Source organism: Panthera pardus, unplaced genomic scaffold, assembly GCF_024362965.1.
Source record: "Panthera pardus isolate Hobbes unplaced genomic scaffold, ASM2436296v1 HiC_scaffold_25, whole genome shotgun sequence".
Lineage (NCBI taxonomy): Eukaryota > Metazoa > Chordata > Mammalia > Carnivora > Felidae > Panthera > Panthera pardus.
The window spans coordinates 67,691,854-67,715,022 of NW_026526821.1; the positions used below are offsets into that span (position 1 = coordinate 67,691,854).

The window sequence follows — 23,169 nt, forward strand, 5'->3', positions numbered from 1 at the left end:
CATTTCTCTTGGGTAAATACATTATAGGATACCGCCAAACTATTTTCCAAAGAGGTTGTACCATTTTACATCCTCGGCAGGTGTGTATGAGAGTTCTAGTTGCTCCACATCCTGACAATACCATCTAGACTAATAGCTCTACAAATATAGACAAAAATCCTTAATGAAATACTAACAAAAATCTGTGTGTGAGTGATCTTTAACAAATGCAAATCAAATTATTCACCTGGTTGTTCAAAATAACCCATTTAATCCCCATGATTAACTATGACACTCAGACTTGTCCCCATGATCTCTAAGGTGCTCTATGATCTCACCCCAGCTGCTTCTTTGACCTATTCTCCTACCACCCTCCTTTTATTTGTTCTCCAGCCACACCATACATACACGTACTATCTACATTTGTGAATATTCTTCCTACAAATGGGATGCAGGCCTAAATAATCATCCACCTCAGGGGCTCCAACAGTGGATGTGCATTAGAATCATCAAAGGGGTATTAAAACATGACCAGTGCTTGGCCCCACCCCAGACAGATGAAAAATCCCTAGAAATGATAGTCCTGTGGATTATTTAAAAAAAAAAAAAACAACCCAGGGCATCTAAAGCACTGCCTGAGATGAGAACCACTGAGCCTCATTATCTTTTTGTATGCCCAAGGATTCATATCCTGTCTTCCCATTCAAGGATCTAATTGCTCCAACACTGGCCTCTAGTTGTTAATCAGCAGCCTGTTGCATCTTCAGCCTACCCCCTTTTGCTTTATTTCAGCAAGTGAGACTCAAGACTCCTTTGCCTATTAACTTGGAAACATAGAAAGATGGGGAGGTAATGGACCTACATTATCCAACAAGCAGGTGCTTAGGGAGGCAAAGCAGATTGGAGCCCAAATTTCTAGCAATACAGTTTTGATTACCTGATTTGTTTCCTTTCCTTTTATCTGTGCTTGAGTAAGTGCAAAGAACTGAGAATTTGAAGGGTCCTCAACTTTTTTTAGTGTTCTTGCATTGGTTCTCATTTAATAAATTTCTTCTTCTAGAAGTCCCTCTGTTAACTTTTCTTTCCCCAGTGATCTGGGGGTAGAGGCTGGGGTGTTAGACTAGCGTTCTCATTTTTAAATGTAAATAAATCACTTGATTATATTTTTTGTCCTTATGTTATCATGAATATTTCAAATGAATTTTATATGGTTCATATTTATGGCTTGGGAGCTATTTCACATTTTGGCTCATTGCCGTCTCATCTGCATATACCATATCTCAGCTGATGTTGATTGGTCTCATTTACATATTCATCATGCTCCTATTTTCAAAGAAATTTTGTTATAAACTGGCTTTTCTTCCCCCTCCAGTGTTATAATAGCACGTAGATGTGTTTTTAAATTGCACTCATTTCCATACGTAATTTTTCTGGTTACCATAAATCACCACCTTGTCACCTACTCCCCCCACCCTATTCAGTGTAATCTTCACACTTTATACCAAGCTGACATATGGCTCTGAAGTAATTAAAGACAATGTAAACAGTTTACAGTGCACTTTGCAAAGCCACTTCACATTGCAGAGAGTTTAATGGTTTCTTTTCCCCCAGCTAGTCCCAAAGAGTAGGAAGGTTTGAGATAGTGATGCTGAGTAAAGCTACAATGTGAAGAGTGATCATTTCATTTCCAGGGAGAAGCTTGCCTTCTACCAGAAAGATTCCTTATCTGTTTGACTCCTTATAAAAGCAGAGGGGCTAGGTTAAGCTGGGTTAATAAAAGAAGAATCATCAGCATGGGTTGGGAAAAATGACTAGATTCTTTAAGTCATTCTAACAGGAGGCAGGGGAAAGAACCAAACTTATCAAATCCTCAACCACCCAGGCCACAGAAACCTCTCTTGGGTTTGAGAACAGGACTAATTTTAAGATGTGAGTTGTTTGTAGCCACCAGCACTTAGTCTCCCCCCACCCCCCGCTTTTTTTTTTCCCCAGCAGTGGCCTCAGGTTTTGTTTGTGACTCTCCCTCACCCAATCCAAGTGCATGTGGTTGGGATGGGTGTTTTCAAATCTGAGAGTGGAATCCATTACTCAGGCCACAGCCAGTTTGAGTATCGCCTTCCCTTAGTTGTAGTGGTTGGTCCAAGAATGATTGTGTGATCTAAATGAATTATACAAATCTTAAGACTTTTATGAGATTGAGAAAAAAAAGGTCAAATCTTTCCTTCTGAATAGAACCCAAGAAATGTGCAAACAGGATTGCTGCTGGCATGTTGCCACCAGGGTGGGACTAAGGACTTAAGCTAACATAGTGGAAGGGAGACCTGAGAGAGGGAGGCTAAGTCCTAAGGACATGAAACCTGAATACAATGTTTGCTAAAGCTATTCGTCCTCTCTGACCATCATGTTAAATGAGCCATTAAATTTCCTTCCTTTCCTTAAGCCTATTTGAGGTTTATTTTCTTTGGCCTCTCACAGTAGAAAGTGTCCTAACAAATACAATGGTTGTGTCACTTATTTAGAACATATTATCTTGTGCATTTTTGTCCTGAGTTACATTTTAAACTGTAACTATATAAATGCCTAGATCATAGTAGATTCTCAACCAGTGTTTGTATGCCTATCTACTTCTACATTATTTATCACTATCACTCATATTATTTAATATTTTGATATCTGGATATCTTGTCTTCCCAACTATTATATTTCTTCATTTTTATTCATGCATTTATCAGTTATTTATTGTGCAAGGCACCAAGGATCCAGTACTGAATAAAACAATCATGTCCTTTGACAGTCCGGTAGGGGAGTTAGAAATTAAATTATCCCATAAAATAAGTATAAAATTGCTAAAATGAAAGTCAGCTCAAAGAGTCTAGTGGTGGTAGGAGAATGTATATAGTAATGGGTTTTTCCTAATTGGAGAGGTCAGGGAGGGCTTTTCTAGGTGAGTGACTCTGACATGGGTATCTGAAGGATGGGAAGGAACTGACCAAATTAAGAGTGCAAAATGGAAGAGATGTTCTAGTCGGAACGAGCTGCACCGAGCAAGGTTCATGGTAGGCAGATAACATGGTACGTTGTATGAACTGATAAAAGGAGAGAGTGTGAGAGATCTTTTTTCTTTTTAAATGTGAAGAGCAATGGTAAGGCATGGTGTGTGTATGTGGCAGGACAGATGTGGAAGTGAACATAATTAGATGGGAATTTAGATAATATCACCGTGGTTGCCACTTAGAGAATGGATGAGGGTGAGTGCAGAGCATGCTGGAGGACAGGGCAGCATACTTGGAAACTCTTGCAGTCATTTGGGAAAGCTGATGATAGTTGGAGGAGATAAGTGGACAGACGAGAGGTATAGCAAGGAGATAAAAACAGAACTTGGTGTTGTACTTTAATACAAAGTTACACTCTGACCTTGCCCTTAAAGATCAATCAAGAGATCTAGAAAAACTGTGAATTCTGAATACAATCTGATAATAGTGCTATTGGTATGGTGGACACAAGATTATGGTTTGGAAGTACTGAGAGCATTCTGGGAAGGCTGTACAGAGGAGTAAACATTTAATCTGGACACTGGAGGATCACCAGGATTTCTATTCAAATTTCGAGTGAAATTTTAGGCAGAGGGACAGCATCTACATAAAACCAGTGTGAAAGTGCATTTTTTTAATTAATTCACCAGCAACTTTTTAAGAAAATGTTTATTTATTTGGAGAGAGTGCAAGTGGGGGAGAGGGAGAGAGAGAATCCCAAGCAGGCTCCCTGCTGTTAGTACAGAGCCCAACGTGGGGCTCAATCTTACGAACTGTGAGATCATGACCTGAGCTGAAACCAAGAGAGTCAAATGCTTAACTGACTGAACCCCCCATGTGCCCCTCCTTGCAACAACTTTTTGATCCCTCTATGTGCCAGGCACCATCCAAAGAACCAGCTATCTTGTTTTATGTAAGTAATGGGATGTCTGGTAATGAAATGGGAAATGGCACACGTTCCTGCCTGGCAAAAATGTGGGATAAACAGTGCATATGATGGAAATAGAAAGGGCTTTGATTTTTGTGCCACTTAAGACTAAAGACTATGGCAATGAGAGTCCCTCCAGTTTCTTCTGTAAGAGAGTTTGAGCAGTGTGGGTCTGGCAGCAGGGAGCTGAGGAGATCAGACCTGGGATGGGCATAGCAGCCTCATGTAACAGGCTATGTAAGTGTTAATGAGACTTTGGATATAATAGCTGGAGGGAGAGAAGGGCTGGTTTCCAGGAATATTTTTGAGAGTCAATAGGACTGGAAAAGGACCTGGGTTTAAGGGAAAGTCAAGGGATACTGAATTTTCCTGCATGGGAGTTTGGGCAGATGGTAATGTTCTTCACTGGGCAATATGAGAAGATAAGAAATTTAAAGATACAGATCATTAACTAGTTTGGATGTATTAAATTTGAGGCACTGGCAGTTTAATGAGGTATAGATGTTTAGGAATCTTTCCATTTGAAAACAAGAATTATCTGGGGCGCCTGGGTGGCTCAGTCGGTTAAGCGTCCGACTTCAGCTCAGGTCATGATCTCGCGGTCCGTGAGTTCGAGCCCCGCGTCGGGCTCTGGGCTGATGGCTCAGAGCCTGGAGCCTGCTTCCGAATCTGTGTCTCCCTCTCTCTCTGCCCCTCCCCTGTTCATGCTCTGTCTCTCTCTGTCTCAAAAATAAATAAAACGTTAAAAAAATTAAAAAAACAAACAAACAAGAATTATCTTTCAAAAGAGAGATGGGTGTTATGGAAGAAGGTTTTGGAGCCCTGATAGTAAGACATCATTTGATGAATAATGATTGGGGATTGTGAGTATAATATGAGAAAGAAAATGGCCAATAATGGAGCTCTGGAATATCTGAATTTTTGAAGGGCAGCCGAGGAATAAGAAAGACGGAAAGAACCGTCAGTGGAGTAGTCTGGGACATTAGGAGAGTACACAGGAGGGTGTGTTGTCACTGAAATTAAAAGGGGGGTGAGTATTGTAAAGAAGGGTGTGAATAGTCAGTGACGTCAAAAGCTGCAGATAAGTGCTAGGAAGACAAAGTAGAAGTCAAGAGATCTGGCAGGTCCATCATTGTTGGGAACTCTCATAGAGTGATTACATGGTGTTAGAGAATTTGTGGCCAAATAGCAAGAGGGCTGGCTAAAGAGTGAGTGAAAGGAAAGGGCAGGGGGGTAGTGAATGCAACTGTTCTTTCACAAGTGTGGGGGTGACCAGAAAGAGGGGAAGGTAGCAGGGAAGGAAGGCAGGATTTATACAGAAAGCTTTTCCGTCCTTCTTTTTAGCAAAAGAAGGTGAAACTTGGCTACATGTGCAGAATGAATGAAAGGGATTTTATGATTCATGGAGAAGGAAATATTGAGGAGGAAGCTGATACTTACTAAGTTCATGAAACTGGCTAAAAACCAGGTGAATAGAAATACTGGGGATAGATCGGGAAAGGAGATAAGAAGCCATCACTGACCAAGAATAGGTGAGACAACGGAAGAAAGGAGCGTAGAGACTGAAGGGCACAGTCTGTTCAGAGTTCAGTTTGGTGACAAGCCTTCTACTAAGAAATGTTTTTGAAGTCTTAGGACATACAAAGTGTTGAAAAAAATGAGATCACTTTAATTTTATTTTAGGCATCTCGCTGTGTCAGTATAGGCTGATGAATAAAGTCATGAGGTCGAAATCCACAAGCTGTGTTTGAGGTTTGAGGAAGTTGAGGTTTTAAGCCAGCTGCCCTGTCTCTGGGATTATTGCTGTGTCAGCTCAGCTTAACGATTTATATCACTACTGGAATGTCCTGATGCTGAACACCCAATGAGGGTCAGTCACACCTGCTGGATTGAATTTGATTAAGGTGGATTATTTTTGTTATCTGATATTCCTGTCTTTAGAACAATTTCTATGCAATTATAGGGCTTCTTGGGGATGAGGTGTATCTAATAGTCTAGTCATCTAGTACATGTCAGTTCTAAGCAGGGCAACAGCTAACCCATGTAGGAATATACCTTGAGCAGAGAGCTCCCCAGTTCTATTGCTTCCCTGTTTTCCTCGGTGAGCTCTGCTCCATTGAGTGCCCTATCTCTCAATTCCTGTGAGTGTTGAATATCCTCAAGAAGGTAAACTCTGAAGACTGCAGGTTTTATTTTAAAAACATTTTTTAATGTTTATTTATTTTTCAGATAGAGCATGAGTGGGGGAGGGGCAGAGAGAGAGGGAGACACGGAATCTGAAGCACCTCCAGGCTCTGAGCTGTCAGCACAGAGCCCGACGCAGGGCTAGAACCCATGGACTATGAGATGGTGACTTGAGCTGAAGTTGGACGCTTAACCAACTGAGCCATCCAGGCATCCCAAGATTGCAGGATTTAAACCAGGCTGTCATCCAACTGGGGGTCCTTACACTTAGGAATTAGAGTTCACAGGAGCCATCATCTCCTTTGTGAAAAACTCCTTACTTAACCCACAGATAGGGAAACCAAGATACCAAGAGATACAGTGATTTAATCAAGATTGCACAGTAAGTTTATATCAAAGCTAGCCCTCAAACCCAGGATTCTGAGCACCTTCCTCTAAGCAGGTGGTGTAATTGCTGAGACATATTCCCACTCTCTCTGCTCTGTGTTTCCTTTATTAATGGATTTCTTTCTTCTTCAGACCTCAGCAAGTATTCTTAAATGGGGGTGAAAGAACCAAGAGGAAAAATTGAATGGCTTTAAGAAGGAGAAAAACATGTAACCTGAGGGGTTGCTTTCTTATGATGAAAAAATCATTCCTTTCTGTGTAATCCATCTTTCTTTTGCTGTATTCACTGGTATTAAAGTCCTGAGTTCTGGCTGCTGCTCTGGTGAAGAACACATTTTCCTGGCCCTAGAGACCTGGGAGATGGGGTCAAGAGCCTTCAAAGGAGTAGTGGGTTACTTTATTAAAAATTTTTTTAAACATAATTTATTGTCAAGTTAGCTAACATAGAGTGTATCCAGTGTGCTCTTGGCTTCATGAGTAGATTCCCATGATTAATCGATTATATACAGCATCCAGTGCTCATCCCAACAAGTGCCCTCCTCAATGCCCATCACCAATTTCCCCCTCTCTTCTGCCACCCCCGTCAACCTGCAGTTTGTTTCTGTATTTAAGAGTCTCTTGGGGTTTGCCTCCCTCTCTGTTTTAAACTGTTTTTCCCCTCCTTTTCCCCCAAGGTCTTCTGTTACGTTTCTCAAATTAAGAGTGGGTTACTTTAAACATGGCAGAATTTATACTGCTTTTTAATACTGTGCCTAATTTTGAGAAAAGCCTGATTGGGGATACACCTACATTAAACTAGCTCAGTAAGGAGTTAATGTTTGCATTAGCAAAGGAGTCTTCTCCTTTCAAAGGAAATCTTCAGTGCTATAAACTTTTCTGATGCTTGTAAATGTTGATACATCAATTACCACTTGTCAGCATGGCTTGGAAAAGAGAAGTCTAGAGAATCTTGAACACAAATGTTAGGCCCTGTTGTCAATTAAAAATTATTCAGAAATAATAGACAACATCCCTGAGAAAGAATAGGTATCAGCAGAGAAAATCAGTTTGGTTTATAAAAATTCCACTCACAGGTACTTTGGAGCAATGCCTTGTAGAAGAAAAAATGAGAACTGCTTAGATTGACCTTATGCTCTTTTCATTAGCCATACTCTGAAAGGTCCCTCACTATTAGGAAATAAAATAGGAGGAGGTGCAGAAAGTTTTCTGGCTTCTAGGCACAGAGCATCACACTGGATGTGATGTGAGGCTGCTGACCACAGCCTATTTGAGGCACTCACACAAAGCACTGTTAGGTACATACATTTTCTCCAGGTCCCCAAATCCCAAGAATGCTCCTTTTGGGATGACTCGAAGTTTGGTGAGGACAAACCTCCTGAAAAGAGAGTAGACATAAAATATCACAACCTATCCATTCACTGATAAGTAATTGCCTAATGTGTAGTATCAGCCAACAGCCAACATATACTAAGTGCTTGTCATTTAGTAGTAGTTGCAATTGCTTTCACATGATCTCTCTTCATCCTCCCCACAAAGCAGTGATGCCCATTTTGCATTAAGAGGGAACAGGTTTAATGAGGTTTGTAGATTTGCCCAGGGTCACTTGGCTGATACATGGCAGAGCTGGAATATGAACACTTTCATCATCAGTACTCCATGTTGCCCTCCTGTAGCTTGTGTGAGGCCTCTTTTCTTTCTCTAGTCCAACCCCCAAAACCTCTTCCCTTGCCATTCTTAGCTGACCTTGCTTCCTATTTCAAAGAGAAGATGAACCTAATAGAAGAGAACTTCATGCTCTCACATGGCTTGTAGCCACTAAGCCATCTGCACCTGAAGCCATACCCTGCCTTCCCTCCTGTTACCATGGGTGACCAGGACTCTGGACCTGGCTGAGAATAGTGCCTCCAATCCACATCAGATCTCGTCTCCTCTCTTCTTGTTGAGGTAACCACAACAGTAATTTCCCCCTTTCTTGGGTACATTTTATTCACCTATGTTTTTTCTCTACTGATTCCTGCCCATCAGTATACAAATATGCCATAATTTACTTCATCAAAAAAACTCTACTCTCAACGTCAGCCACCTTCAGTTTTTTGCCATTTTCTTCTACTTGAAATATTTGTTTCCCTCTTCCACAATGTTTGTTCCAGTGGCTCCTCATCTCCTCCAGGAAAAAACCCACATTGTATACAGTGATGTATGGATTTCCCTGCTCTCCGTTTCCACAGACCCTGTACTCTACATTTTGACAGTTTTCCCCTTTGCTTCTCTTGTTCTTTTCACAGTACTCTCTTGCTAGTTCTTGGACATGCCAGGTTCCTTCTTGCCTGTGTTTCTGCATTTGCAATTCTCTCTGCCCGGAGCGCTCCTCTCTCAGATATCCTCATGGCCGCCGCCTCCAGTCTGCTGTTTGCTCAAATGTCACTTGTTTAGTGATGCTTTTTCTAACCACCCTATTTAAAATGACAACCTCCCCTACTTTGCCCCTGGCTCTCTTTCCTTCTCAGAGTTTTCTTCACAGCACTTCTGACATTTTGTACACTATATTTATTTATTTATTTATTTATGTATTCACATATGTATTTATCTCTAGCCTATAACTAGAATACAGACTCCGTGAAGGCAGGAATTTTGGTATGATTTGTCTACTACTGTCTACCGAATGCCCTCAAACAGTGTCTGGTATGTGGCAAGTACTCACATTTTTTCTTGAATGGCTATTAATCAGTCTGAGAGTTCTAGGCTTGAGAGTGGAATTATAAGTGACCCTTTTGGAATTTCTGTGACAAGAATATTCCTTCCTCTGGCTTTCTCTTGCTTTGTAACTGATTAGTAGGTACTTTCCCCCACTCCTCCCCGAATCTTTCCTTCCACAAGGCGGTGTTTCAGCAGGAATGAAATAAGCACTGAGGAGTTGGATACTTTTGCAGACCTGCATATTTCATTCTCTTATTACTTATTGGTGTTAGTGAAACTCTTATTGCAGATGAAATTATCCCGGCAAACGATATTTTACTTTAACTTTGTTTACTTGCCTTTGGCTGTCAGGTGCACCAGCTCTATGGGGAGGAAGCATGAGAGAGAATCTTAAGTGCCGTTTTTGCTTTGGAGGAGTTTATATATGTGGAAAGGTAAAGCCAGAAATGTTGGAATACCAGAAAACAGTTGTGGGATACAGTTGATGTAATAACTATAAGTGTTATGCAAATATTGAAGTGAGAAAGATCCTAAAGTACATAAATACATAAAAGGAAGATTGGAAGAGGTGGGTGAATTTGAGCCTGGACTTCAAAACCATCAGGTCATACTAAACCCATGTAAATAAAAAGAGATCTAAATTAAGATTAAGGACTATGTACCTGGGAGACTGTCAACTTCTAGAACTCCCATCTGAAAAGAATCAAAGTTAAGGTACTCATTTAATCTTTTAAAAAATATTTTTACATGTGTTTATTCATTTATTATATGTAATTTATTGTCAAGTTGGTTTCCATACAACACCCAGTGCTCATCCCAACAGGTGCCCTCCTCAATGCCCATTAACCATTTTCCCCTCTCCTCCACCTCCCATCAACCCTCAGTTTGTTCTCAGTATTTAAGAGTCTCTTGTGGTATTTATTAATTTATTATATGTAATTTATTGTCAAGTTGGTTTCCATACAACACCCAGTGCTCATCCCAACAGGTGCCCTCCTCAATGCCCATCAACCATTTTCCCCTCTCCTCCACCTCCCATCAACCCTCAGTTTGTTCTCAGTATTTAAGAGTCTCTTGTGGTTTGCACTCATTTTGTCTTAAGTAACATAGACAAGTCCCTTTTGTTTCTATCACTCTTTTGTTCCTATTATCACAAGACAGAAGAATGATGAAAACAAACTTGAAAAAGCAAATACTAAGTCAACTAGATAGTGCTTTTTGATTCAACCCTAGTAGCATACAAGTTTTCTACAAACACTTATGCCTAAATGTTTCCAACCTATTAACATAATTAAAGCCTTTTTTTAAAGACATAGTCTTGACTTCCATTTACCGAAATGTTATGAACTAGATAACTTGAAGATATTTTCACTAAAATTGCCCAGAAGTCTTCTATAAATCATAATAAATATTGTTTTAATTGCATAGTTGTGCTTCTAAGAAAGTATGAGAAATCCCCAGGGGCCCAAAGTAAAGCAACTGAAGACCAGATGGAACCCTGAGTGGTGAATGCAAACAGAATTCTAAAAGGATAGATTGAAGCCAAACTATTCAGGGAGGAGGTCAGTTTCTGGACTTGGTAGTGAAGGACTTGTGTTTTGATGCTAAGATGTGTGAGATGAGATATAGAAGATGAAATGTAAAGATTTATTTCTCTGTGCTGTCTATTTAACTATCTCATGCATTCTAGAAAATAAAAGGGGCAGAAAATGGGAGACAGGCAATTTTTAATGAATTAACATCTGGAAATTTCCATAATTTATAAAAGACCTAAATCTCAGATTTTGAAACCTCAAGTCCTAGGAAGGAAAACAAAAATAAATCTACTTCCAGATACCTCTGAATTAAAACTGTGGAGTCAAAAGAAAAACCATTGTAAATAAAAACAGAAATAGACCTATTATCTTCAAATAAAAATAATCAGCAAACTTTGTAAAAATATCTTCATAATTAGAGAAAATACTGCCTGGTTAGAATTCTATACCCAGAAATAAGCATTCAAATGTGAGGATGAAATAAAGATGCTTTTAGACAAATTTAGTTAGTCATTAATGAAATTTCAGCAAAGGAATTCCTTTAGAGAAATAAAGTATAATCTGGTGGGAAGGCACAAAAACAAGAAGGAATAGTGAACAGAGAAATCAGTGTTCCTTATTGAATAGGTGGGTTTTCATAATGGTTGGAAAACTCACCTATTCAACAAAGAACAATGAAAAAAATATTGACCAAGAATTAGGTCACAAAGCAATTGGTATAGAACAAATAATTGTCTTTGATGTGGTGCATTTAAATTACTTAGAAATTAGTTAAAAGAGATAATAATTAACAGCCTCCCTCCAACAACACATGTACAAACGTCTAGAAAGTAAAAACTAAATCAAAACAAAACCCCACTCTTTTAAGTCACACATGGGTCACAGAAGAAATTACATAATAATTAGGAATTATTTGGAATTGAGCTGTAATGAAAATACAACATGAAACTTCAGGGATGCAGCTAAGCTGCCACATACAGAGAAGTTAAGGGCTTTAAATTATTTTACCCAAAATGGAAATAAAAAAGATGGAAATTTCACAAGCTACATTTCAACACAGTGAATAAACAAAGCAACAACAGAACAGTGGAAACAGAAAACTATAAAGTCGGTAGTTCTTTATTGCATTTCTGGGTAGAACTTACGGTACAAACTCAAAAGTCATTTCATAAGACGGTTGGGAAAATGAGGGGCTGTTGAGATAGAGGTATTTTGAGAAGATAAACACTCAGCCAGACATTAAAACTTGATGTATAGATACAGTTTAACCTATACTAACTTGTTTCATTATAAAAGATTAAGTTTCAGGGCTCCTGGGTGGCTCATTCGGTTAAGTGTCCGACTGGCTCAGGTCATGATCTCACTGTTAGTGAGTCTGAGCCCCGCGTAGGGCTCTGTGCTGACAGCTCAGAGTCTGGAGTTGCTTTGGATTATGTATCTGCCTCTTTCTCTGCCCTTCTGTCAGTCTCTCTCTCTCTCTCTCTCTCTCTCTCTCTCTCTCTCTCTCTCAAAAATAAGCAAGAAAAAATATTTAGAAAATTAAAAGATTTGCTTCATAAGTTTATTGCTAACATGAGTAAGGAGTTTTCTTAGAATATTGAAAGGTTTATCAGAATAGTTTCAAGGACTTTGACTTATAACTTTACCACTAAAAATGATTGTTAGAGAAAAGTACATTTATCTGAATGTTTGTTGAATGAAACCATTAGTCACTTAAAGCTGCAAACCCTTCTTACAGGTCTGTTTTAACCAGCAACTTTGTGATAATTGATTGATTATGATTTTACTGATCTAGCTCTAATTAATGAAGTTTTGTTGAGATTTCCTTTAAATCAGGAGTACTGGTAAAGGCATTATTTTTGATGAATTTTCATATTTATTTACTTATGATTTTTTAAATGTAATGTTTATTTGTTTTGAGAGAGAGAGAGAGAGAGAGAGAGAGAGAGAGAGAGAGATACATAGGAAGACAGAATCCCAAGCAGGCTCTGCTCTATGAGAGTCTATAGAGCAGAGCCTGATGCAGGGCTTGAACTCATAAACCTTGAGATGATGACCTGAGCTGAAATCAAGACTCAGACACTGAACCAACTGAGCCCCTAAGTTTTCATTATAGAAATAAGGTAAGTGAGAACCTAAGAGATTAACTTTAAAACACATTTCAAAATTTAACTTTGACTTGAGAGAAGAAACCTAAAGAGAATAGAAAAAATTAATAGAGTAGAAATTAAAGATTATAATGGAGAAGATCAATAAACTCAAAAGCTAATTTTTTAGAAAGATCAATAGAATAAAAAAAATCTGTCCACTTCAACCAAGAAAAAAAAAACAAAACCAAAGCAACAACAACAACAAAAAAAAACAATGAGAGTTATGAAAAATGGCACTTAGGTAAAGACATTAGTTTTGTTTTTGTTGTTGTTTTTTTTGTTTGTTTTTTTTTTTTTTTAAATTTTTTTTTTTAACGTTTATTTATTTTTGGGACAGAGAGAGACAGAGCATGAATGGGGGAGGGGCAGAGAGAGAGGGAGACACAGAATCAGAAGCAGGCTCCAGGCTCTGAGCCATCGGCCCAGAGCCCGACGCGGGGCTCGAACTCACGAACCGCGAGATCGTGACCTGAGCTGAAGTCGGACGCTCAACCGACTGAGCCACCCAGGCGCCCCTGTTTTTTTTGTTTTTTGAGGTATAATTGACACAATGCTGCATTAGTTTCAGGTGTCCAACATAGTGAATCAACAATTTCCATCCACACATACCAAAACAAAAAAACTTGTTTGTTGCCTTTTCATTTTGTTGGTGGTTTCCTTCAGAGAAGCGAGATTTAAATTAGAGAGCCCTAGGAACAATTTCAAAGCATTAAATTAAAAAAAAAATCAGGCAATATGGATAATTTTCCTTGAGATATATACTTACCAAAATTGATTAATGAATATATAGAAAAACTGAATGAATCTAAAACTGTTAATAAGTTGGGTTTGTAGTTTAAAACCCATCCACCCCAAAACAAGGTTAACATGATATTTTATTTATTTTTTGATTGATTGATTGAATAAGAGAGAGAGCAGGGGAGGGACATGGAAAGAGGGAGAGGGAAAGACTCCCAAGCAGGCTCTGCACTGTCAGCGCAGAGCCCAACAAGGGGCTTGATACCACAAACGGTGAGATGATCACCTGAGCTGAAATCAAGAGTTGGACTCTTACCTGACTGAGCCACCCTTATGCCCCAGTATCATATCATTTTAGAAGTAAATTATGCCTTTTTAGAATAATAGAAAATCTCAATCTTATACAAACTATTCCAGGGACCAAGAAAAGAGGGAATGTTCTCAACCCATTTTATGTGGCTTGTATAACATCAGTAATAACATCAGACAGGGACAATAAAAGAGTAGAAAGATTAGGCCAATCTCACTTATTAATGTAAATGGAAAAATCTGAAATAGTATAATAGCAATATGTTCTCAATAGAGGCTAAATAAATAATGTTGCCAGTTTGAGTTTGTCCTAGAATTCAAGGGTTGTTAAATATTAGAAAACGCTGGTAAAATTTCCACATTGAGAAATTAAGAGAAAAACCACATGATTTTCTTAATAGGCATAGAAAATATATTTAATAAAAAATTTCATTCATGATAAAACTTTTTGACAAACAAGGAAAAGGAAGAATATTCTTAATCTGTAAGGAATAAAAAATCTATCAAACACTACGATAAATATCACAATTGTCAAGTATTAGAGATATTCTTTTTAAAATTAGGAATGAGGCAAGGATGTTTACCATTACCTCATCCATTCAGTATTGTGTTAGATGTACTAGCCTAGACAGTTAAGAGAAGAAGAAGAAAAATATCACTATTATTGATGAAAAACTCTCATATATAGGTAACATTATTGTCTACACAAATAACTTTCCTTTAAGAGGTTAGGAGTAGAACTAATGAGAAAGTCTAGCAAGGTAACTGGCTGTATAATTAGTGCACAAAATAATTTGCATTCTTAGATTATCTTAAAGTGTATCAATTATAATAGCCATAAAACTTATTCAATAAAAGAAATATAAGAAAAAAAAAGGTTTAGGGTTATATGGAGAATAATTAAATACTTAACTGGAAAACCTTTTAAAAAATAAACCCCGAACAAACAGAAATGCCACAGTTTTACATGGGAAGTTCTCAACATTGTGAAGGTATTGGTTTTTTTAAAAAAATTTTTTAAAATTTTTATTTATTTATTTTAAATTTTTTAATGTTTATTTTTGAGAGAGAAAGAGAGACTGACAGACAGCATGAGTGGGGGAGGGGCAGAGAGAGAGGGAGACACAGAATCTGAAGCAGGCTCCAGGTTCTGAGCTGTCAGCACAGAGCCGGATTTGGGCTCGAACCCATGGACCATGAGATCATGACCTAAGCCGAAGTTAGATGCCCAGCCAACTGAGTCACCCAGGTACCCTGTGAAGGTATTGGTTTGAATCTACATTAGTATATAAATTAAGCATATGACACATCTGAGGCACAATAGCCTTTTCTTTTGTTTTCTTTCTTTCTTTTTTCTTTTTCCTTTTTTTTTTTTTGTATATGTGAATGGAAATTGACCAGGTGATTAATATTCATATGGAAGAACATTCAGAGTATAGCCTGAACAATTATGAAGATATAAAACAAGATTGGGGGAATTGACATTCCAGGCAATATAAATTTTAGAAATTAAATGTGATTAAAATGTTGTGGTATTGACAGGGATTAAGAAGTTAGGGCAGTGGAAGAGAATAAAGATTACAAAAATAGATGATAAACAAAAGGAAGTGGCAAATGACAGAGTAGCATTAAAAATCAGTGGAGGAAAATGTGAAATAATCAACCAGAGATGCTGAAACTATGCTTGTAGAAAAAGATAACATTACCATACTAACGTCTCAGTTCCAGGCTTACTAAAGATCTAAATGGGAAAAATCAAAGGTTTAAAACTCCTAAAACTTTTAAATATAACACAGAAAACTGTACACCAAAATCAAAAAGTTGATACCCTGGACTATATTAACTTAAAATTTCTGTTAAACAGATACATAAACGAATGAGAAGATAAGCTGTGGACTGGGGAAAGTGATCTGCAATACATACAACTAACGAAGCGTTAGCATCCGGAATATAAAGAACTTTACAAAATAATAAAAATAAAATACAGCGCAGTAGAAAAATTGGCAAAATATAAACAGGCAACTTCTATAGGAGGAAATGCAAACAACCAGTAAACATATTAAGAGATGCTCAACTTCATTAGCAGTCAGGAAAATGCAAATTTAAACAATAATTAGATACCATTATACATCATCATATTGGCAAACATCAAAAGGAAAACCTCACAATAACACTGCTGGAGAGGCCATGGAAAAATAGGGCATTTTCTACACTCTTGATGGAAGGGTAATTTGCTAGGAGTACTTTCAGTAGCCATGGGCAATATGTGTTAAATTCAAAGATACAAATGTCTTTGAACTTAGCTATTTCATGTCTTTCTGCTACATGTGTACCCGGAGACAGGTAAAAGATTAATTACTGCAACATAATTTATGATAGTAAAAAATCAGAAATGAATGGTCATGAACAAGAGCATGAATAAATATTAATAAACTGTTATATATTGAACCACAGTCAATTATAAAGCCAAGTTATAAAGCAGTGGAAAGAAATGAACTGACTAGAGCTGCATGCAACAATCTGAAGAAATCTCTAAAGCATAATATTGAAGGAAAAAGCCAGTGCCATATACAGGCAGTATGCATAGAATATGATTTTTATAAAGGCTACCCTGGAAAATAGCATATTGTTGCAAATAAATCATATCTTTTTATTCTGTATTTTTGAGTTTTGGATATCTTGGAGTTTTGATGACTCTGGAGGGCGTACTCCTACCAGCTCTAGCTAATTCCTCCAAATGGCAAACAAGTGGCCTGTGAGTGTGCTTTTATATACAAACCAACTAATTCAGAGTCAATGGGGCCAACCACCTTCCCCAAGGCCCCCTTACAGTCTATTCTCTTGCCCTAATCATCCCATGGCAGTGCTACACCCTAGAGTCCTTGGAATTTTATTTAAACCAGATGATCCTAAACCTGCTTACGCTGTTTCATCAGTTCCTTCCCATGGAAGCCACAATAAAGGCTCTTGCCATATTTCCCCTGACCCAGCTCCCTCTGCCTCCTGGTGTTTCCCTATGTGCCCCTACATAGTGTGGGGTCTGAGTATAACAGTGTATCTTTTCAAGATCAGTTGTCTCCTGATCTGTTGGCCTCTCTCCTTTCCTGAATAATAAAACCTATATTATAAAACATGCTTAGAGATGCATATATATTTATCAAAAGGAAAATTTGAGAATGATCAACACCTAAATAAGCAAAGTATTATTTCTTCTGTGAAAAAAGGACTGGGACACAGCCATATCTAAAATATTTTGTATTTTTAAAAACCATCTGAACAGTTATGACCAAAAGTTAAGATTAAGCAAAGCTGGGTTGGGTGTTTTATGAGTGTTGATTATATTATTCTCTATACTTCATACTTAAAATATTTCATAATTTTTCAAGATTGAAATTCTCACCAGGCCATATCCAAAGCATCATTTATTTGTTTTTAAATGGAGGGAGTGATTTAAAAGTATCATCATATTGTTCTTGTCAGATGGCACCTCTCCTCTGTAAGGGGGCATAAAGGGTCTGAATGATTTCTCTAAAAACGCACAATTCATCAAAATGGCTCTGAAAAGAAAATTTTCTTGAGTATATTGCAGTTTATTTAATGTCTCTTTCATGATAAATGGAGTAGGTGGGATTTACTTTTTTTCTTCCCTGAAATTGGAAGCTTTAGGATTCCCTTGAACTCTGTCTCTGTTAGAAGCAATTCATATCTTGGGCAGTCCATTCACCCTTGGCCAAATTTAATTTCCCTTTTTGGCTTAAAGGAGAATAGTTTAAAAGATCCCATAAAAAGCTTGCTGGAATCCTGGAAAACAGCCAATATTCTTTTTGAGAAAGCTGCCTTTTTATGATGGCCCAAGTGTAAATGACACTAGGCTCTGTGTTCTTTGAATTTCACACAAGTTTAAAAATTAAAGCGAGAACAGCTTGGCAAAGGATATACAAAAAGAAATTGATCATCTTCCTGACCTCAAAATGCCAAGAGTTTTTGAGCTTCACACTCTTTAGATCAAACTCTTACTCTAATTAACTTTCTGGGAATGTGTTTAGGAAAACTATCCAAAGAGGTGGATTGAACTAAATGAGCAAAGCACCCAGAAAAAAATAGATTTTAAATAACTTGATTTGACCGTTTACCATGATCCAGCAGACAGCTATACCACAGTCCAAATCATGCATGTATCTAATTGGTTGCATTTCTTCTTTTTTTACACATGGGTCTTGAAGCCAGTGGGGCAGGGAAGAGCAGGAAGGAAGAGATTGGAAAATAGGAAGGGGTTATTTCCATATATTTTGACTTTAAGTTACTTTATTTTTTCTAGAACCTTTTCACATTTTCACATGAATCTTAACTGTCTAGATGTGAGGTGCTCTGTCACTGTAAATACGGAGAAATGGGTTCAGCTGGCTTTAGCCCTTCACCCACCTTCAGGCAGTGTAAGGAAATGCCAAGGATTCATTGGGAGTTGCAGGGTCTCCCATGAGGATTTCTTGGGATAGAGTTGTGAGTGTTCTTTGTGTCCCTTTTCCATGGTGTGGAGTGGGTCCTTGTTCTTCATCTTAAGTCAAATGTGGGAGGTAATAGAACCAGTTAAGGGGGTTAACATGTATTTCCTGCAATTTGGGGGAGATAACCAAGACTGGAACATGACCCAAGTCTGACCTCTAAAGATAGGAAGTATCCAGATAGAAGTATCTCTCGCTTTGGGAGAGAGTTGTAGTTTTATAGACAATAGTGTGGATTTCCCATGAGCCAGACCTAGAGCGAGCAGAAGGGAGCTAAACTGCTTATAGTGAGGAAGATGGGCTTGCCTGTACAGTGAACTGACCCCAAATGTGGGCTGCTGGAAGCTGATGGGAGGGGGAAATGTTTTTCTGCAGATGGAGACTTCTAGCAGGAGGGATCCTGAGCAGCCCATATATGCTCCAGTGACAATAAGAATTGGCATTTGAATATCAGCAACACCCAGAGGGTCCAGACAGCCACTCTGGCCTCAGAGTAGGATGCAGTACCTTCCCAGCCAGTTTGTATCCCTCCTAGACCCAACCCACATGAGGCCAAAGAAAGCGGCAATTGGGGAAAAAGGGAAATGAGGAAAGACAAAACTCTTTCTTCCTCAGTCGGGGGTTTCTGGGTATGAAGCAGTCCATAGGATAACACTGGACTTTGATTTATGAGGCTGGAACATCTATGATGCCTGCCCCAAATTTCTCTCCAGTGCGGAAAAAGGAGGCAACAAAGTGATTTTGCCTGGCAGTTGTAGTGAAGAAGAAAGTTACTTTCTGATGGTACCCTACTGAATCTATCTTGATCAATATGATAACTGAATTGGTAAAAACTTTACCCAAGCCATCCTGTGTAATTGCTTTATTGGTGAGAGAAAAAGTGCTGGGAACTTAAATAGGGCAAGGAATAGAAAGACATGGAGAGCATTCTTACTCGTACTTCCTGTCCTTAATTAACTCTTATTACATGGGCTGATGGTGAGCAATTCAGGACAGAGTGGATAATTGGGCTCTCCTTTTTGGCACGGTTTACGGGAGCCAAGAAACATTTCAACTCAGGGGTCCAGCCTTAGTAATTGTCTCATAATACCAGAGTGGCTGGCTACAGGACTGGAGTTCCATTTGTCTTGAGTTTCCATAGAGTATCTATTTGGTTAAACTTCCAGATAATCTCTCTGAGGCAGATACTGCCATATGCCGTTGTGTCAACTCACAATACATGATTTTTTCTTTAGAAGAAAAAAAAATTTATAAGACAGAAACTCATGAGGCAGGTACCACTCCAAACCCAGCTCCAATGCAACCTCACTGTTCCCTGAGTCCCTCTGATTTTTCCCTCAACAACATTTCCAGAGTGGTAATTCTTCACTTTTATCATCTTCCAGTGAACAGGGCTTTCTAAGAGCTAGTTTGAATCTGGTTTCCTTTTATTTCCATTCAGGTCCTCTTATCTCAACATCTGTGCTGGGCTGATAAAAGGGATGTAGGCACTACTGCTAACTGTATATCACTGCTGACTTTATCTCCTCTTCTGTACAACCTTTACATCAAGGTTGTGGAGACTTTCTTTTTCTGGCTCCCTCCTCCCTTGTTTGCATTGAGTGGTTATGGAATTACTTTCTATACCACATTTTATCACCTGTTCACTTTCATTTTATCACTTGTTCACTTGCATTTTCTTACCTGAATCTGGTACCTGATTTATAGTCCATTTATATGAAAGCTTGGGACAAGGAAGCAACGTGGTGAAGATCATTAGGGTAAAAAATCAGAAATCAGGGCTCTATTCTGGCTCTGTTCCAGGTATATAAATGACTGAGAAAATTCAAGTCCCTTCTGTAAAGTGAGGGGGTTGGACTGGATGATCTCCAAGGCCCTATAAGATAAATTTTAGTGTGGTTATATAGTGGAATCCTCTTCAAGTGGCCTCCCATTTCAGTCATATTCTGTTTTAAACAAAAAGAGATAATTTTATGTGAAGCCCTCAGCATGGAATAAAGATCATCCTAGGGGATTACTGAATAAGTGGTAGTCCTCCTTTTTCTTTAGTCAAGGTCAAAATCACTTGAGCTTACCCTTCCTTCCCTCCCTCTGCTACCTTCCAGGCCAGACCATCCTCCCCTCCTCTCCTCATGTCTGTAACCTTGGCTGTGACCTATTAACAGGTTGTCTTCCTCTGTTTTCTACTGTGCAATCTGTCTCATCTACCATGACCAGAATACTCCTCCTAAACGCTGCTTGCCATGATCTCTGCTACTGAAAATCAAGACAAAACAAAAGAAAAAAACAACAACAAAAATTAAAAACACACAAATCCCTTTCAATTGCTTAACACTGCCTCCAGGAATCTTAACTAATTTGTCATACAGTTGAGGCACTCCACAATCTGCCTCCATTTTCTTTTCAATGAAATGTTCTATTTCCTGCAGGTAAACTCAAATCTCGCCTTGCCCTCACCATTAGTAAATGGCTGTGTTTTATTTTTTTACTAAAATCCTATAAGTCGATGTCCTACCTCTCTGAATATATGGCATGGTTCTGTAAAATAGGAACTATGCCACTGTCTCTATTCCAAAGAGCCTAGTCAGTGCTTTGCATATTTCAGGTATTACTACATATTGGTAGATTGAGGAGTGATGTTCACACTGCCAATGGCTTTCTGCTTGAGGCATTTGAGCATCACATACTTTAAATAACATACTTTATTGGCCTTTAGAATTATTCCAGCCATACCAATCAGTTTTGTTCAAAACAACACCTACAACATACATAAATGATATAAAAGGAATCTATCTTTCTAAGAATTTATTTAATAGACACACTCTTGATGAAAAATATAGAAAGGATTTCTCAGGATATTGTAGAACAGTTGGTATAAAGTGAAAACTGCAGATTATTGGCCCATGAATGGAATCTAGCTCAAGACATGTTTTGTTTACCCCATACAGTATTTTGAAGAAATTTGAATTGGTTGCCAGCACTTCAAATTGTGAAAGTTTATCTAAAATTGCAGATTATGGCTTCTCTTGAAGATTAAGAAGATCTGGGCTACTTTCCCACATACTTATAACTGGCTACAGTTAAGTGATGGCTGAAGCCTTAGACCTGGCATACACAACTGGTTGCTTAAACTCCTTCCCTGTCTAGTCTTGTGTGTTGTGCCTTAAGACTTTGAGTTTGGGATTTCTGGTACCTGAAAACCTAGTCTGAATGGACTTGAACTCTTTACAACCCAGTGGTTCTCAACTTTGGATGCATATTAGAATTACCTATGGGAATTATTACTACAAATTCCTAAACCTCACCTCTGTGGTGGGAGCCAAGGAGGCACAGTCAGTCATTCTTTTTGTTTTAAGTTTATTTATTTATTTTGAGAGAGAGACATCAGAGAGAGGAGAGAGAGAGAGAATCCCAAGCAGGCTCCCTGATGCCAGTGCAGAGCCCTATGCAGGGCTCAAACCAACGATGGGATCATAATCTGAGCCAAAAGCCAGAGTCTGATGCTTAACCAACTGGGCCACTCAGGTGCTCTAGGCATTCTTACTGAAAAGCCTCAGAGGTTATTTTCATGCATAGTGGAGACCGAGAACACCTGCTTTAGAAGGAAGCTACAAAGAAGCAGCAAGCTGCTCTGATGAATAGTTGGGGAGTTGGCAACTACCTGTGGGCATGATGGGAAAGGTTTTTAGAAAGCTGCTTCTATCCCCACCCCCCCGCTCAGTAGAAGGTTGAGACACCATCTAAGCAGTTCCTTATATAATCGAGGAGTTCTGTAATCTCAATTGACACATCATCATTATCCATTGGAATAACAACACAAATAGAATGTGTGCACACTCTTTTGTAGACTTCCTTCTTTGGTCAATGGACCTAAAGTTTTTGGTACTGGAACTGGGTCAGGGTGGAGACGACTCTACCTCAAAAAGTGTATAATGCAGTAAATAAGAGCAGTGCATATCATAGTAAAGGAGAGCATTGAATGGATCGAGACAAGCCAGAGAGGGGAATCCAATGTAAATGACCAGAGGCAGATCTTGAAATTCAGAGAATATCTATTTATTCTTTTGACAAATACTTATTGTGTTCCTGTTTATATGTCTGATGCTGCTCTGGGTCCTGATTACATAATGGTAAAAAACACAGTGTCTACCCTAATGAGTTTATATTCTAACCATGAAAATAAGGAATGGGAAATAATTTGAAAAAAAGGTACAGTTATGGGACAATTCCTTGAAATGAAAGGAAGATCAATTATGTACAAATCCACAGGGATAAAGAAGAAACATTTTAAAAATTATATGATACCTATGCATATATAGAGAGGGAGGAAGTAGGGAAGGAAGAGGGGAGAGAGAGAGAGAGAGAGAGAGAGAGAGAAACCTATGTATAGTTATTCATTTATAAATCATTTATTGACCATCTACTACTTAACACACATTAAAGTTTTAGGAAAAACAGTGGCAGGAAAGATAAATTTCCTGCACCACCAATTTTAATTCTATTGTGAGAGATATGTGTGTAATCTAATAACTATAGAACAGTGTGGTGATGACAGTGGTCATATTTAGTGCTTCCTGTGGGAGGTATTGTGCTAAATATTTCATTTGCACTATTTAATATATGCAAAATCACCTTAAGTAAGTATATTTGCATCTACCTATATAGATGAGAGCATTGAGTTAAGAGTAGCTTAGTAACTTGATGAAGGACATAGCTATTAGGTGGCAA

The 23,169-nt window shown here is 38.4% G+C and overlaps 1 protein-coding gene across 2 annotated transcripts in view; it reads right to left on the reverse strand.

Annotated features, from left to right (window-relative positions):
• Window positions 1-23,169, reverse strand: part of FSHR (follicle stimulating hormone receptor) — a 170,722-nt gene that overhangs the window by 84,664 nt on the left and 62,889 nt on the right. For both annotated transcript variants that reach the window (XM_019417400.2, XM_019417312.2), the window contains exon 2: window positions 7,814-7,885. In XM_019417400.2, coding sequence (XP_019272945.2) covers window positions 7,814-7,885 — 72 coding nt within the window. The remainder of the gene's footprint in view (window positions 1-7,813; window positions 7,886-23,169) is intronic.